Source organism: Eumetopias jubatus, unplaced genomic scaffold (assembly GCF_037043125.1).
Source record: "Eumetopias jubatus isolate StellerSeaLion01/CBP00866 unplaced genomic scaffold, mEumJub1_p1.0 scaffold_5, whole genome shotgun sequence".
Taxonomy (NCBI): domain Eukaryota; kingdom Metazoa; phylum Chordata; class Mammalia; order Carnivora; family Otariidae; genus Eumetopias; species Eumetopias jubatus.
Window position 1 is genome coordinate 104,846,359 of NW_028274811.1, and position 17,260 is coordinate 104,863,618.

The 17,260-nt window shown below is 40.7% G+C and overlaps 1 protein-coding gene across 3 annotated transcripts in view; it reads left to right on the forward strand.

The window, feature by feature from the left end:
- EBF1 (EBF transcription factor 1) overlaps nucleotides 1-17,260 on the forward strand; it is a 392,876-nt gene that overhangs the window by 258,859 nt on the left and 116,757 nt on the right. For 2 of the 3 annotated variants that reach the window (XM_028106687.2, XM_028106689.2), the window contains exon 8: nucleotides 9,143-9,284. In XM_028106687.2, coding sequence (XP_027962488.1) covers nucleotides 9,143-9,284 — 142 coding nt within the window. The remainder of the gene's footprint in view (nucleotides 1-9,142; nucleotides 9,285-17,260) is intronic. The other variant, XM_028106688.2, reaches the window with a different exon arrangement.

Here is a 17,260-nt window from a genome sequence, read left to right on the forward strand (position 1 = left end):
TTTCTTTTACTTAGATTTCAGCTAAAAACATCACCTCCTCAGAGATGCCTTCCTTACTCACCCAATCAAAAATAGGTCCCACCTAGGTATTGCTCCATCCCCATTTTATTTTCTTCTTGGAACTTTTCACATTCAGAAATTTGCTTTTATTGCTTACTTACTGCCTGAAAACCCCTTTCTGCCTCTGATAAGCACTCAGTTCTTGGTGGACAAACAATTTATCTGTCTTGTTCATTGCTGCTTCTCCATAGAATAATGCCTGGAAGATAGTAGGCTCACAACTTTTTCCTATGATTAAGTGACTTATCTAAGGTTACAAACTGGTAAGTGATGGAGTTGGAGTTCAAACTCAGGACTCTCTGACCCTAGAATCTGAGCTGTTGACTAATAGGCTGTTTTCTTGCTCCCAATTGTCACATCTGTGTCTCATGGTCTCATTGGTAGAGAGCAGACATGCCTCTTCTGTATGTTTTGGCTCACTGCTACTTAAAATAGCCAGTGGGAACACATAAAAGGAGAACACCTGTTAAATGCCAATGACACCATCAAGAGTCATCAAAGGTATCCTGATCCACAGAGGGAGGACCAAGGTTAAGGTCACGGATGAGCTTTTATGTTGAGCATGTGTCACCGTTCAGGAGACAGAAGCTGAGTTTAGTTTCCAAAGGTCCAAATTAGTTCAGCATACGTATTTGAGGATTTAGAAGTGTCTGCTTTTGTCTTACTGTTAAGCGAAGAGATATTTTTGCCTTGAGCCTTAAAGAGTAGATTAATTCGGTTACTCACTCCCTTTTTCCCACAGTTCCGCTCTGTTACATTCTGTAGGTTCATGCGTCCTCCATAATTTTTAATGAGTTATTTGGGATCTTTCAACCAGATAGAAACTAGCAATCAGGCAGGTTTCAGAGACTATCTCATTCCATATCAGTCAAGGATATTTTAAAGGACAAAGTTAATGAAGACCTAACTCCTAACTGCTGCAGACAATTTTTATGTGTTATAATACTTAAAGTGTAGTCAGTCACATAGACCCCAGATATGTGTTCTGGAAGATACCAGCAGAGTCAGGAGAGAATGGAGAGGCCAGAGGCCACTGTGGGTGAGAACTGGATCTGGAGTCTGAAAGTTTCCCTTCAGGCTTACCTCTGCTCTTAATTTGTCCTATGACCTTGAGGATGCCTTTAAACCTCTTGGGCCTCACTTTTCCAAGCCTCAGAAAGAGGTGTTGGACAAATTTGCAGTGTAATAACCACTGAGGACTTCTTTTGTCATTTTCTCTTATGAATCCCATCCATGTGATGACTTATTTTTTGATCCTGAGGGCATTTATTAAGAATCACGATCCATTTTAAAATTATTTGAAGTCATATGAATCCATTAATTCAGAGTTTCTCACATGCATGAGATAACCAGTGTTTCCATGCAGATGATCCGATCCTCTCTCGACAAAGGAAAATTACTGTTTTAGTATGCAGTCTTCCTATGGGTGAATTTAGGGTTCCCTCTCTGCTGTATTGTTCCTATTACTACATTTGAAAACTCTTAGTTGGAAGCTACTAGATTGGTTGATTTCTTGGGTCTTTTGACTGTAATATTCAAAGAGTCTGTAAAGAATGGATCAGCAGACAGGGTAGAGAATGTGGGCTGTGTAGGGTTGAGGGTAAATTTTGATGACATAAAGTCTTTATTTTGTAGAGCAGTTTTAGGTTTACAGAAAAATGAGGGGAAAGTATAACGAGTTCCCAAAGACTCCCTCAATCATTCCCTCCCTCATTTTCCCTATTATTAATATTTTGCATTAGTCTGACACATTCATTAGAATTGATGTGCTACATTTTTTTTTAAGATTTTATTTATTTATTTCTTTGACAGAGAGAGACATAGCGAGAGAGGAAACACAAGCAGGGGGAGTGGGAGAGGGAGAAGCAGGCTTCCCACCGAGCAGGGAGCCCAACGCAGGGCTCGATCCCAGGACCCTGGGATCATGATCTGAGCTGAAGGCAAATGCTTAAAGACTGAGCCACCCAGGCGCCCCTGATGTGCCATAGTGATACATTATTGATAACATAGTATAAAGTTTATAGTTTATACTGGGATTCATTTGTATGTTTTGTATCCTGTGGGTTTGGACAAATGCATGGTGTTATGTATCTACCACTACAGCATCAGATAGAATGGTTTCACTGCCCCTGTGCTCTACCTAGTCGTCCCTCCCTTCCCCCTGGCAAACTCCTGGCAACCACTAATCTTTTTGCTCTCTCCAAAGTTTTACCTTTTCCAGAATGTCATACAGTTGGAATCATACAATTAGCACTATACATTTAAAATTCCGTGTCTTTTCCTGACTTGATAGTTCATTTCTTTTTATTGCTGTATAATATTCCTTTCCTTGGATTACCAGTTTGTATATCCATTCACCTATTGAAGGGCATCTTGACTGATGATGCCTTTTATGTAATTGAATTTTTTATTGCTACAATTGTAGATTCACATGTAGTTATATGAAATAATACAGAGTGATCTTGTGCACCCTTTACCCAGTACCTCAATAGTAATGTATTGCAAAACTATAGTACAATATTACATAGTACTATACAATAATCATACAGGATTTGAACATTGATAAATCCACCACCTTATTCAGATTCCTCTAGTTTTACTTGTAGTCATTTACATATGGGTATGTTCTTAGTTCTGTAAAGTTTTATCATGTGCAGGTCTATGTATCTATCACTACAGTGAAGCTATTGGGCATTGCCATCACCACAAGGATCCTTCCTATCATTTTTTTGTAATAGCCACATCCACCTTCCTTCTGTCCCTAACCCTTGGCAAGTGCTAATCTATCATCCATTTCTCAAATTTTTAAATTTCACGAATGTTAAGTAAATGGAATTATGCACTGTATTACTTTTCTATGACTTTCATAACAAAATATCACAGATTGAATGGCTTAAAAATGGAAATTTGTTTTCACACAGTTTTGGAGGCTGGAAGTCCAAGATCCAGGTGTCCATCGGGTTGGTTTTCTCTGAGACCTCTCTGCTTGGCTTATAGATAGCCACCTTCTTACTGTGTCCGCACATGGTCTTTCCTCTTTGCCCGTACACCCTGGTGTCTCTGTGTGTGACCAAGTTTCCTCTTCTTAGGACACCAGTCAGATTGGCTGAAGGCCCACTCTAAGAGCCTTATTTTAACTTAATCATATCTTTAAAGGCCCTGTCTCCAAATACAGGCCTATCTTGAGGTACTGGGGATTAGGTATTCAACATGTAAGTTTGGTGGGGAGTGTGGGGGGAGTGGGGTGGAATGGGGGTGGAAGCCCATACAATCTTTTGGTATTGGCTTTTTTCACTCAGCATAATTCTCTTGAAATTCATCCAGGTATATCAATAGTTTGTTTCTTTTTATTGCTGAATATTATTCCATGGAATGCTGCTCACTGCCTTTCTATTTCATGTACTTCAAGCCAGTGCATTTAATGCCTTATATTAGGGGTCCTGAATTACTGCAGACATAGAATAAGTTAAACCCAGAGATGAGAAAGTCATGTAACGACCAACTTCAGCACCAGTTTCCTTACACTGAGTTACCATATATTAGCTTTTAAAACCAAATTTATAATTTTATATTCATTCAAAATTAATTTTATAAAGTAGTTATTTTTTGGAGAGAGGTACTTACTACTAAAATATTCTAAATTTAAATGTTGAAAATATTTTTATGGTCTAATCTTCCTCTTGATTCCATATTTGTTGTAGAAATGTTTAAAAATAGAGATTTCAACTCTTGGTTGCTTTTGTCATAACCCCTTCTTCTATATGAGCTGCTACTTTTGTTAGTGTGCTCTTCCACCCACGACTGAATTTAGCAGCTTTTGTGTTTTTGAAAATCTGCTCATGAGACAGAGATTATGGGTCATGAATCTTAGATAATTTAGTTTAGTTGGGACATACAAGGTCTCCTGCCCGATATAAAGAAAAGAGGGACAGCCTGAAGAATGATAGCAGGAAATAGTAACAAATAACAAAACTCCCAGAGAATCCTTCATTCATGTGAAATACTGGGAAAACTAGACTGAATTGATAAGATGTCTAATTTATAGATTTTTTTCAAAGCAGTAAGATTTTGTTTAGTTTCAAGCCTAGAATATAACAGGCTAAGATACCCATGGGTTCTAGAAAGTAAAATTATAGGGGCGCCTGGGTGGTTCAGTCATTGGACGTCTGCCTTTGGCTCAGGTCATGATCCCAGGGTCCTGGGATTGAGCCCTGCATCGGGCTCCCTGCTCAGCGGGAAGCCTGCTTCTCCCTCTCCCACTCCCTCTGCTTGTGTTCCCTCTCTTGCTGTGTCTCTCTCTCTCTGTCAAATAAATAAATAAAATTAAAAAAAAATTAATTATAGAAACCAGTGAAATTTGCAATTTACATGAGGCCTAAATTACATAATTACATATTGTGAGCACAAAGGTCTTTAAAATTGTACAATTTAATTGTTAGACTGATAAAACAGTGAACACATTAGAGGTAATTTCTGTACCCTTTTATTTAAAGTAACAGTTTATGCGGGGTCCTCTTTATGGCTTCACATGATCAGTCCAATACATTAACTTGAACTTCTTGGTGAGTCTCATCAACCAAGCAACAGCTACAGTCCTACTGCTACTAACATTTGTTGAGTGCTCAGTATGAGCCAGGAACCATGCTGGCCACTTTAAATATTGTAAGCCTCACAGAACCAGGTACTTTTATTAGTATCTCCACTTGACAGGTGGGAGCACGGTGGCTGAGGGTTAAATTAACCTGGCCAAAAATCACATCAACTAGGAAAACTTGGGAGTCAAGAATTATCAACTTTGTGTTGAATTATTTCTAATTCTAAATAGAGGGGGTGAAATTGTAAAAGTAACAACCTTTAGGGATCGCCAGATCCAGGATAAAACATAGGACATTTTGAACCACTGAAATGAGGCAAGAAACCGAAAACGTTAGTGTAAAATCTCCTAAGTCAATGGGTACCTGCAGATTTCTCTTCTGGTTTTTGTTTTTTTGTTTTTTGTTTATTGTTTTTTAAATCCCCTCAGGCTGAAAGCCCTTACCTGGAAGGCTGGACCCAGATGGAAGGTACCACGGAACACACTGCGTGTTCATTGGCACATCTATGGATTGCTATGTTAGAAAGCTATGCCCTAAATAGAAAATCGATCTTAGAAAATATAGTGATAAAAAAATACTTGTATATAATCTTAAACATGTCCACTTAGACTAATACCTGTTTCAGGAGATATAGCTTGGACATCCTCATGAATAACTTGGAGCAATTTATTTCAAAACCATTCTATAGCAGCACTGTCCAATAAGACAATCTACAATGAGGAAAATGTCCTGTACTGCCCTGTCCAATATAGCAGTCTCTAGCCACATGTGGCTACTAACCACTTGAAATATGGCTATGGAGACTCAGGAACAAGAATTTAAAATTTTACTTAATTAGTTTAAATGTAAATAGCTATGGGCGCCTGGGTGGCTCAGTTGGTTAAGCGACTGCCTTCGGCTCAGGTCATGATCCTGGAGTCCTGGGATCGAGTCCCGCATTGGGCTCCCTGCTCGGCGGGGGGTCTGCTTCTCCCTCTGACCTTCCTCCTTCTCATGGTCTCTCTCTACCATTCTCTCTCTCTCTCTCAATAAATAAATAAAAATCTTTAAAAAAAAAGATGTTTTAAAAATAAATAAATAAATTTAAATAGCTACATGTGTGGTTACTGTCTTGGACAGTACAATTCTAAATAGTAAAGATTTAGTTTAACAGATATCATAAAATTCTAAGTATACCTGTTCCTCATAATCCCTTCATCTCTTTCCTTGGGCAGGAGAGTGAGGAAGGGGATAGAGAGGGAAGTGTTGAGTCCAAATGTAAAATCATTTTCCATGTTTACCTGTCCCAAATTCAAGCTGTGCTTTGTTGACAAAATTTGGGAAGGTTGAAGATTTGGCAGGCCCATCTGTCCCCTTGCCTGCATGAATGTGTCAGCACCTCATTAATCTTGTGTTAAACTGTAAAGGCCCTTTTCCCTCCCACTATGGGCCTATTTTTTAAAAGACACTTCAGTGCCCCCTTTGCATCTCACAGATTTTTAAAAATTTACAAGTTGCTCTGTGGATTAATTTCAGCATATGTTTTATTTAAATATATCTTGATCATTTCCAAATTGGAATGAGAGAAATTATTTTGGGGAGAGGCAAGTTAAAATGTTTAGTCATGAGTTTCTGTGAGGAACATTAGGTGTTTATTTTCTAGAAATTAAAGGCATGAGGATTCTGTTTTATCTCTCTCCAATTTTAGTGGAACTTTCAAATGAAATGATTCTGTCACACATGTGGTCTTGGTGATCCTTCTATTGTCAAGAAAAAAACACATAGGATGTAGTTTTGTTTTTTTTTTTTTTTTAACTTAACCGTTTTTGTCATTTCTGTTCAGTGTAGGAATTAGATGACAATATCTTTAAACAATATTGAATATTTTAAGCCTAAGCCTGTAGCATTTTGTCTTACAGGTGCATGGTGAATTGTCATTGCTTTTTTTTCCTCTTAAGACAGACATCTAGAATAACAACTTTCTGTATTTCCTGACACTGGAAACAGATACCGTTTGGGATTCCTTTTATAGTTTCTTCAGCTAACGACTCCAGTGACCACTCAATTGTGGTCTCGTAGTAAATCAAAAATTCTTTGAAGGACCCAGCTCTGTTACATAATTGTGTATGTCCCACCTCCCTAACTAAAAAGGAAAGGGAGTTTCTGTTGCCTTAAATAATATGGACTCTGCATTGGCACCTAACACTTTTTGAAAATAAAAGAATAGACCATTTTCTTCTCTTCCTCCTCCTCCTTTTAAATTAACCTACAATTGATGAGGCATACACATAACCTTCCAGCTGTGTCAGATCTGGTTGGTCAATCATGAAGAAAGAGAAAAACCACTTTGCAAACTGCTACTTCAAATGTACTGAGTCCTCCCATGAATGACTTGCCTTAGTTGGAATTTTGGTTTTCACAATGATTGAGGCAAATACCCCGACTCCCAGAATGGACTCTCAGTTGTTTCCTTTGTATTTTAATAAAATAGAATTAAAAAAAATAAAATCAGGGGAGGATCCAGGGCTGGCTGGGAGTCAAGGAGAAGACCCTGAAAGAGGGCCCTGAAGGAGGACCCCACAGAAGCCCTGCCCTGCAGTCATCCCTGGGAGGCCCCAGGGCAGGATGAGCAAGTGCCTAGTTTCCTGAGTTTCCTGACTTACACATCCAGGTCTGAAAGCCTGTAGGGGCTCCATTTAAGGAGCAGGGCCTCGGGTCTGCAGAAGGCGGGGCTTGGAAGAGAGCAAACAAACAGAAACTAGTAACTAGATCAAGTCAAATCGGATCAGATCAAATGAAATCAACCCCACGACAGTATTCGGAACAGTGCTCCACAGCCTAGAGTTCGTTGCCATCTTTGAGGCCTCAAGAAAGGGACTCCGCTGTGTTTTGTCCTGATGCGTTTAGGCCAAAGACGCCGATGGTGGAACTTTTCAGTATGGCTGACGTTGGTTGGGGCGGGAGGCTACTGAGGAAGGCACTTTGCCAGGCAATTCACAGGCATAGGCCAAGGCCAAGCGTCTTGTCCTCTGCCCAACTGAGGGGACAGAACTGTGGCATTGCACAAGACCCTAGAAGTCGGAGAAAAGGCTTCCTCAGAAACTGGGGCCTCAGTATGTGCCAATCCTTGTAAAACGTTTCACCTCTTCAGAGGCTAATGCCTCTCAAAACCAAGAACAATTAAAGCGAGAGTCTTTTCCAGGCAACTGGGGAATTGAGCAAAATAAATCAGAAATCCTCAGCTTTGGCTCTGGAGGTTCGCCTCATTATGAGAGCAGATCTATTAGCGCTCTTGCCTTTGTCTTTCATTTCTCAAGTGAGGTGATTCTAATTAAATTAATCTGCATGTCAATCTATCGGTGATCAATCAAAGAGCCTGAGGTCTCCCCTATGCTGCAGGGTGCTTGCGGCTGACAGGGGCTGATAATGGAGGAAGAAATAAACTGTCGAGGAAAGTTAATTAGTCAACATAATAGGTGGATTAAACCGGAGCTGGCTGATTGCTGTTTCCCATGTCAAAGCATGAGGTGGGAGCTGAAGCTGCAATTACAGACAATTATTATATTTTGTTGTAAGAGGTCGCATGAATAAACATATCTCTGTGGGTTTCAGTTTTAATCCTCTTCCCCATTTAATATAAGGAGAAGTGTAGGTCATTTCTTCTCATTGTTTTAGTCAAAGTTCTCTGAGAAAACACCTTTGCCCATGTCCCTGCTGGCAAACTAGATTCAGAGTAGGTTTATGAGATGGCCAGGGTATCTGAATTATAGCTGGGCCATTGCATTTCTTCTTTTTTTGTTTTTGTTTTTTTGGTTGTTGTTGTTTTTTGTTTTGTTTCGTTTTGTTTTTTTGGCTTTGAAACACAGATCTAAGACCCTTAATTAGCAGAGATCTTTTGAAGAGGGATACTGGTGGTGGTAATGGGGATGGTGTGGGAGCGGGGGAGGGAGGGGAAGGGAGGTTGGTCTGATTAATCGAAGTAAGGTGGGAAAAGAAAAGTACAAGAAACACCAGAAAGACACGCGGGAGAGAAAGCTGCATCCCAGCTCTCACTGAAACCTCTCTTTTTCATTTCTCTATCCTCTTAACCCTGACGCAGTTGGGGGGAAATATTTTAAAGATTCAAAAGATTTTTATTTGCATGATCAACTGTGATATCTGCTTCAGTGTCTAAACTGAAGGGTAATTTAGGTGAAACACAACCACCGTTGTGTAAAAAAATATGCTAATAAAGATCCTCTTGTTAAAATTATGGTTAACAGTGTACCTTCTGCTGTGTAACTATAAACTGTGCAATTTTACTTAAAACTGCATCAAAAGCGTTCCATGCCAAAGACCCACTCATCAATAGCTCCTCTTGTTAGACTTGTACAGCATAAGCACCAGTTATTATGTGAAATAGCTATGCAATTTTCTTCAGCTCCCAGCTGTTATTTATTTAACTTGAGTTTATTACCTTCCATGCTTTTATATTAAAATGTTCATTCATTTCTCTCTTCTGTCTCCAGGTCGTGGTGTCTACGACAGTCAATGTGGATGGCCATGTCCTGGCAGTCTCTGATAATATGTTTGTCCATAATAACTCTAAGCATGGGCGGAGGGCTCGGAGGCTTGACCCCTCGGAAGGTACGCCCTCTTATCTGGAACATGGTAGGCAAATCATTTTCATTGGTTGGCATTGCTACTTTAACTGTGAATCTATTTGGTTTCTTTCTTCCAACTCCACCACATTTTCTACTGTTTCCAATTTCAAATTTGAATGATACTGATAGCAAATATTTAAAGACAGGAAAATATCTTTGAGGTCCAGCCTTTCTTGTTACACAACTCTCTATCCTGGAAATGGCTGATACATCTTTCCTTCAGGTTGAGAGAGAGAGAGAGAGGGAGACCTGGACCACTGCTTTATTTTAAGCTCCCACTTGACTGAAAAATAAAGGAGGGCCAAAGCAGGGTAACAAATACTATGGTATGTTTTGAGTTTACAACTGACTTGGTTGTATAATGAACTCCATCCTCTTTACAACCCTGCTGGTGTATCTCTATAACTTCATATTAAACTTCATTTGGAGATAAGGTCCAAAGTCTAGGTCAGAGGCATTTTTTGAAGACGAAGCTCAAACTAAATGTCCCTCCTGTGCCTTGTGCATAATCCTCCCTTCATCACCACATGATAGAGCCTGCTTTCTGTAGGTGGATTTTGTTGGGGAGGTTTCACATTTGTCTTGAATTTATGGCTAATCAGTGGTATCTTTGAGAGGACTGGAGGAAACCAGATAAAAATTTGAATCAAGGAAAGTGAATGCCACTCAAAGGAATCAAGGGCTAGATTGAATATACATCTGAATGTTTCTGTACTACATGTATATATAATGTATACATCCTTCCATCTCTCCATCCATCCATCTACCCATCCATCTATTTATCCATCTATACATCATCCATCCATCCATTCATCCATCCATTCACTTTTCATCCGTCTGTCCATCCGTCTGTCCATCCAGCCATCTATCCATCCTCAATGCACCCATCCATCTATTCATCTTTCATCAATCCATCCTTCCCACTATCCATCCCAGAAACAATGATGGAGACTATACTGGTTACCAATCACCATGCTAGATTTTCTCTTATCTCCTTCAAATTAAACTCTAAACCCATTTCCCCACTTCACTTTCCAGTTTGCTAGGTCAGCAGGATTCTTTTAAAAACACTACTGCACAAATTACCACCCGATTGCCTGATTTTTCCAAGGCCCATGAGCTGTCCATGATATAATTCATAAGGTAGAAAACTCCCTTCCCTGCCAGCATTCTAATTTAATAAACACACCACTATCATTATTTTTGCCTAATTTTTTTTCTGCACTTAAGGAATACACAAACTGTACTTTTTATTAATTAGCCAGATGTAACACTCTTAGAAAGGATTCTTCACCACATCCAGTTTTACAGTCTTTTTAAAGTAAACCATCATCTTTCAAAAGCTTCTTCTTTATGGTTTCATTAGTGCTGAGATGGATGGATATTACTTTTTTGCAGGAGGCCATTTGAAACACCTGCTCATGATTACATTCCTAGTTCCATTCCTGTACTTAAAATTATTCTGATCCTCACTTTACGGTAATGTTGCCTTTTTAATACCCTTGAAGTCACTTAAGGCATTGTATTACTAGATGTATTTAGGGGGAAAAAGGGGAAAAACTAGGTAAATACTCAGTGAGCACAATATGGAAAGCTGTGGTTTAAAAACTGAAGACTTGTTTTCCACTGTGGCGGGTTAATTACAATGGTTACTGTCCTGTCCAAGGACAGACTTGACTGTCAGTTTGAAATCTACCAGTCATGGGTTCACAGTTTCAAAATGGGCTCCGAGGGCAGACACAGCCAGCTCCCATTCCTGCCTTTGGGAAGGCAGTGACAGACCACATGACATCATGCAAATCATACCTCCACCAAAAAACAAAACAAAACAAAACAAAACAAAAAAACCAAAACCCAACACAAACCAACAGAAACAACCTGCCAGAAACATCTAGAGTCTGGAGGTCAGGAACATATTATTTTGCATTATAACGTGGAGGAAAGAATCATGAAGTAGGAGCCAGGAAACCTAAATTCAATTTTTAGTTTCACCTCTGGCCTTTATGTGACCTTGGACATGTCACCTTACCTTTTGGGATCCTTAGTCTTCTTGGTAAAAGGAAGGTGATGATCTGTAGGGGGGATAAAAAAGACTGTGTGCCTTGAGTGGGGGCAGGCCAAGTACATAGGGGAAGTGGGCTGGGTGGAGACTGCTGAAGAAGGGCAAGTACATGTTCTGCTGTCCAGCAACCCAGACAGTTGTGGCCCAGGGGACTGAGAGCCCAGTGGGGACAGATGTTCTAGTTTGGCAAGAATTAAAACTCCTAATTTTTAATTGTTGGTAACTAATTATAAAACTTTTAAACCCTCTGAAGTGAGGAAGGGGAAATGTCACTTAGGAAGAATACAGCCATAGGCTAACAGTTAGCGATCTCTAGACCAAAACGCCTCTAGGCTTCCTCCCAACTCAAATATTCTTGCTTCTGTGTGTACATATTACTATTTCAATTGAGATATCATATTATTCTGAGTTTTGGAGACAATATTTTATTCCTCTTCTCCAGTTTACCAGTCCACAAGTGGCCATGTGATTATTAACATATTGTTCAAGAAAATGAAGACATTTCACTGTTCAGAAATGGTTAAGCATCTTTGGGGGTCTGTATATGTCCTATCTTCTTCTTTAGCTAGGGGACTTCGCTGTCACCAGTGCCTTACTTTATTTCTCTTCAGAAGAATAAGAGAGTAGATACCTTGAGTTTCCTTGTAATGACAATACATGGAAATCTGCTTCTCTGCAGAATGAATCAACCAACCACACAAAACCACCCACTCATTTAGACACTTCAAGCTGATACATAAATATCTACTCAGCAAAGGGTGACTATTGGGCTCTTTCATTGGGAGATGTGTGGGAGTGGACTTAGATGCTAATACATGTTGATTTGAGGATATGGTAAAACTTTATCTTGCCATTGAAAAATCCTGTTTGAACCTGCCCTGTTTAAGACTTCCAGAACCAAGCCCCTACGCCTCAGCAGCTCCCCTCCTTCACCTCCACCTCAGACAGCTACTACACAGTGAAACTGCTAGGTATTTTCACCTTGGAGGTGACCTGTAGGAGCCTTCGTTTTTCCTCATTCTGGGCTTTTTACCATCTCATTTACAGGTAGCAGGAATTATTTTGAGCAACTCTGCACATCTCTATTTATATCCTGCTTGTCAGACAGTTGGAGGAAAGTTCCCTTTTGTAGTTCATCTTTCTGCACTTAAGTAGAGAAAGAGACCATGCTTTACATTCATGCAGTCCTCCCTGTGTGACCCATGGACTTCCAAACCTCCATGCTCAAATAACAGCCCCTGTATTTCAAGTAGGAGAGTTGACAAAGGCAAATTTATTTCATAGAATCTTGCATGGTCCAAAGAGGGTGAATCCTGGCATCCTGTAGCTCATGGTAATTGCTCTCCCCCATTTTTTTCTTCATTCATAAATACTGAGATTTTCTTTGGCTGAATATTTATGGGAGAGTTTAGGCTAGTGAGGTTTCATCTTTAAGCAAGCAATAGCTGTATGGAAGATGTACACTGTGGAGAGAGGTAGTATCAGAAGGTGACTACTCTCAGGCTTTCAATTTTTGAAAAGCATAGGCTTGGGGCCAGAGATGCAGAATCGTCCCCACCCACGGTAATGTACAGCCCTAGCTTGTTCGTCTGCCCTGTCTTCCCATCACTTGGGCAAATTCCTGGGGATCATACGATAGGAGTGTTGATATTGTTATTATTGTTCTCTTGAGTTCCAGGTTGTGTTTACTTGAATTTAAAGCATCAGTTTCTCTATTTTTCCCCCCTGTGGCAAAATGTGGTGCCCTCACAAAGCTATAGTGCAGGGACCCTGTCAGCTTGCATGCGCTAACACTTTATTATCTAATGATCTAATATGCAACAAGGCAAAGTGCCGGCGCTCATCATTCTGACATAGAATGCCGGGAGAAGTGACTAAATTACTTTATGTACCATTAGCGCTGGCAGCTATGGTGAACTCACCGGCAGCATTTATGCAAATGTCTGTGAATACGCTCTAGTGGCTTTTGTCAGGAAGCCTTCTGACAAGCAGTTTAAATGCTCATTTTTTTTTAGGGGACTTTTTTTTTTTTTTTTTTTTTGGCATGCCTGTGTTTTATCCCTTCCCCTCTTCTCCCTCCCTCCACTCTTTCCCCTTTTTGGGCCCTTGGAGGACGTGCCTCCTCCATGATCACTGGGAAATCTGAGTGGGTCACAGAGTTCAGCTGGTCATCAGTAGGTACTCTTTTTGGTTTTAAGTCCCCAACTGGTGTTTGTCATCCTTAGGTTCTTTTTTAAAAATTGGTATGAATTCGTGCAATCATCATGTTTCTTGGAAAAATCAGTTTTTAGATGGTGAACACTTCAACGTTCCTGAGTTCCGACCTGAGGTCCTACTTACTTTCTTGGCTCAAATATAGATGTTTTACAGCACCCCTCCTTTTTAAAATTGGGAAACAAGTGAAATTTTGTTTTTGTGGGCATCAGGCACAAATGGATTAAATTTCCTTTCAAAGTAGTGATACAGACAAAGATGTGAAGTATAAATGTGCCAGGATCCCAAAATAAAACAAATCTAAACAAAAGTGGGGTTTGGTCAAACCAAAAATACTTGGTAGAGTAGAGTGTGGTAATAGAATCACTGGGCCCATCTCCTTGCTGTAATTACAGAGTCAGAGAAGTGGAATCAGATTTTCCCCACCACCAGTTAGTTCTGACCTCTCCATTGTAGTGTCCCCTTCCAGCTGTCCCTGACAATATGGTGTTATTCTTGCTCTTTAGCATTTGACCTTCTTTAATCCTTTTGCTCCAGAAACAAGCAGTTTTTGCTTCTGTTGGTTGCCCCCCGGGTATCCAACCCCATTGACTCCCTGTGCCCAGCTGCACTTAAATTTGTTGTTTTACGGACATGTGGAGAAAGACGATTCAGGCTTGGGAAGATTACTCCAAATTGACAGACAGCATGGAGCTTCCAATAGAAAGGAGAGGCCCCCTTCTTCTCCCTTCTGTGTAATGAGGCCCTAAGAAGTGGCCAGTAAATATCAGTTGGATCTAATAGAGGGAGGATCAGGCTGTCTGACAGAAGAGCTGGATTTCCTACCTGACTCTGACATGAACTGGCTGTGTAACTCTGGGCGGGTTACTTTGCTTCCATGGCCTCAGTTTGGTATGTGTTCAATGAGAGTTGGGTTGGGTCATTTCTAGACCTCCTTTTAACATGCGCAATTTTTGGTACTCTGAACTGAAACCATTGACATGTACCTCCTCTTGTCTGGAGGTGCCTTTGGAGAAACAGGGCTTCAGGAGAACTAAGAAATGCACTAGCTGTTTCTAGTATAGTCCTTTCTTTGGCTCTCCAGCCAAGGAATAAGGTATCAGTAAGGTGGACTTCAGACAATTCCTTCCTTCATTCATTGGTTCTAAGCATCCAGTACATGCCAGACACCAAGCTAGGGTACAGTAGCACAAGGCAGATGCATTCCCTGTCCTCACAGAATTTATGATGTAAATAGAGAATAGAGATATTAAACACAACTTACAGCCAACTCATGGGACTTATGTGTAAAAGGGGGACCAGAAAAGGAGCAAGGAGGAGTGAGGTATCAGGGAAGCCTTCCTTGAGGAAATCACGTTTATGCCAAAACCTAAGAGCTGAGTAAATTTTCACCAGGTAAAAGGGACAGAAACAAATTTCCGGGAAGAGGGGACAGTGTATGCAAAGGCTGTTTTGCTTAGGTAAGTTCAAGGAACCCAAAGGAGACTGGGATGACTCCTTTTGCTCCCAGTCACTGGGCGGATGGCAGCAGTTGAGGCCAGGATGGCTGCTGAGCGCCAGATTATGCAGGCCCACGTGAGACGCTCAGGCCTTGGTCGGTGGCAAATGTGAGATGGTGTGGGGGGCCAAGCAGGGCTTTGATGAACTCATTTTTAATTACATGGACTTCTAGTGTGTCATGAAAGCCCAGGGCAAGATCACTCTGAGTTGCTTATAACTTTGCTCTTCCCTGCCGGTCCTTGGAAGCTCACCAGGGAGTTGGCTGTGCCTGGGAGCCGTCCCCCCGGTCACTCCTCATTCTATCAATAGTGCAAATGTTCAAAATAGGAAGAAAGTCAAACATTTTGAGAGTTCTTTTTCCAGATGGTTTTGGCTTATTGATTTACTTTTTGCATAAGTAGCTTAGCAAGAGTTTACCTATTGACTTCTTTTGAACTTGTAGAGACTTTCTTAAGGCCTTTTAGAATGGAGGACTGCATGTGGCCTATGAAAGGTATATTATTTGTCTAACCCCAACAAACTCAAATTGGGTGAGTGAGTGGAAACTAAACAACAAAGAGAAACATACCATCCTAGATTTCTCTCGCCTCTCCCACTATGGTGACAACTCATGCCACATGAAGAGCCATTTGAAGTATGGAAGGTCATCCAATACAGCCTCTCATTTTCCAGAGAAGGAAACTGACATCTAGTGATGGGATGTAATCTTCTTACATTCACATAGTTTCTGTCAAACTCCATTTAGTCCTCTTTGCCTGTGGTATGCTGGTGGGCCAGTGTGAATTTCAGGGGCTGCACAGCTTTATGGTTGCTGGGTCACACAAAAGGTTGGAGGGCTTGGGTCCCACCCCGATGCCTTTCCAGTTCAGGTTGGCCTAGGCTTGCAGCAGTCCCTCTGGGATTCTGAAGATCATGAGAGGAATGTCTGGAACATCTCTCCAGCTTCTTGACAGAAATGCACTTTCAAAACACAAGGGCCAAGGATGAACGATGCAGAGCTTTACACTTAGACAGTGGCCCTTCATGTGACTGGTTTTGGTGCAAAACTCCAGCCAGGCCCACTTGGGCAGGAGCATTTTGGTGAAGGGTCCAGGTTACCATAGATAAATACTGATGTCATGCTTTGTTACTTAGAGTGGCACATTACATCTTATCAATCGATTTTCCTATTTGAAAAAGCAAGACAGATGAAAGGACAGGACATTAGAGCTAAGAGTATCCAGATGTGTCATAGAAATAGAGCAGAGAGGCACCAGATTTTCAAGCATCAAATCAGGTCTTTTTCTTTGAGCAGTGGGGAAGTTGTCTTTTGTCTTCCCTTGCAATAAGAAAGGACATGGCAAGAAGTGAAGATAATGAATAAAGACATAAGTGAAGACCGATTTTCAGTGTATACCCAGAGTAATCCATAGAGTGGGTAACACCAGAAATCCTAATGTTGGGGACTCGATAGCTAGCAAGTTCTCAGTGTCAGGGGGATGAAAGAGTTCAGGAGCCACGGGTCACTGCGAAGCAGGTGATCTGTGTTATCCTTATTTGAATCTGACACCACCCACAGCACTCTTGGCAAAGTAGAAATAGTGCTCAGACTTCACTGCCCTGCTTAGTGGTGACCAGGCCAGGTGGTAAAGTCTAGCAGTATTATTATTGCTCTTGTTGCTATTTGGGGGCGATTATCAGCTAACATTTATGGAACGTTACTCTGTGCCAGTACTGTGGTAATTATTTTACCTACATCATAAAATCCTTCAACAAATCTGATGAGTTATAATGATTTTTATTCCCATTTTACAGAAGAGAAAACTGGGATTTAGAGAGGCTCAGTAACTTACCCAAAGTCACAAAACTAATTAGAATCAGACCCAGGACTCGACCCCTCGTCTACCTAACCACATAGCTGTGAGTAATAATAGTACTAAGAATAATGACAGTAACCCTCTCTGAGCCCTTACTATGTCAGGCATGTAGTGCTAGAGGCACCCCTTGTGAAGATGAGGAAACTGAGAGTAAAGAGAAGTTAAATAACTTGCCCAGAGTTGCACAGCAAATAAGTAGTGTATCTAGGATTCAACCCAGAAAGTCTGACTTTGGAGTCTGTACTTTCAACTGCTTGCTCTATATATTATGCTAAAACTCTTTCCACCTCTTATTCCACTGTTCTTACTTTTTCTCTGTACAAGGAAGGCAGTTATGCTGGTATCTTAAAT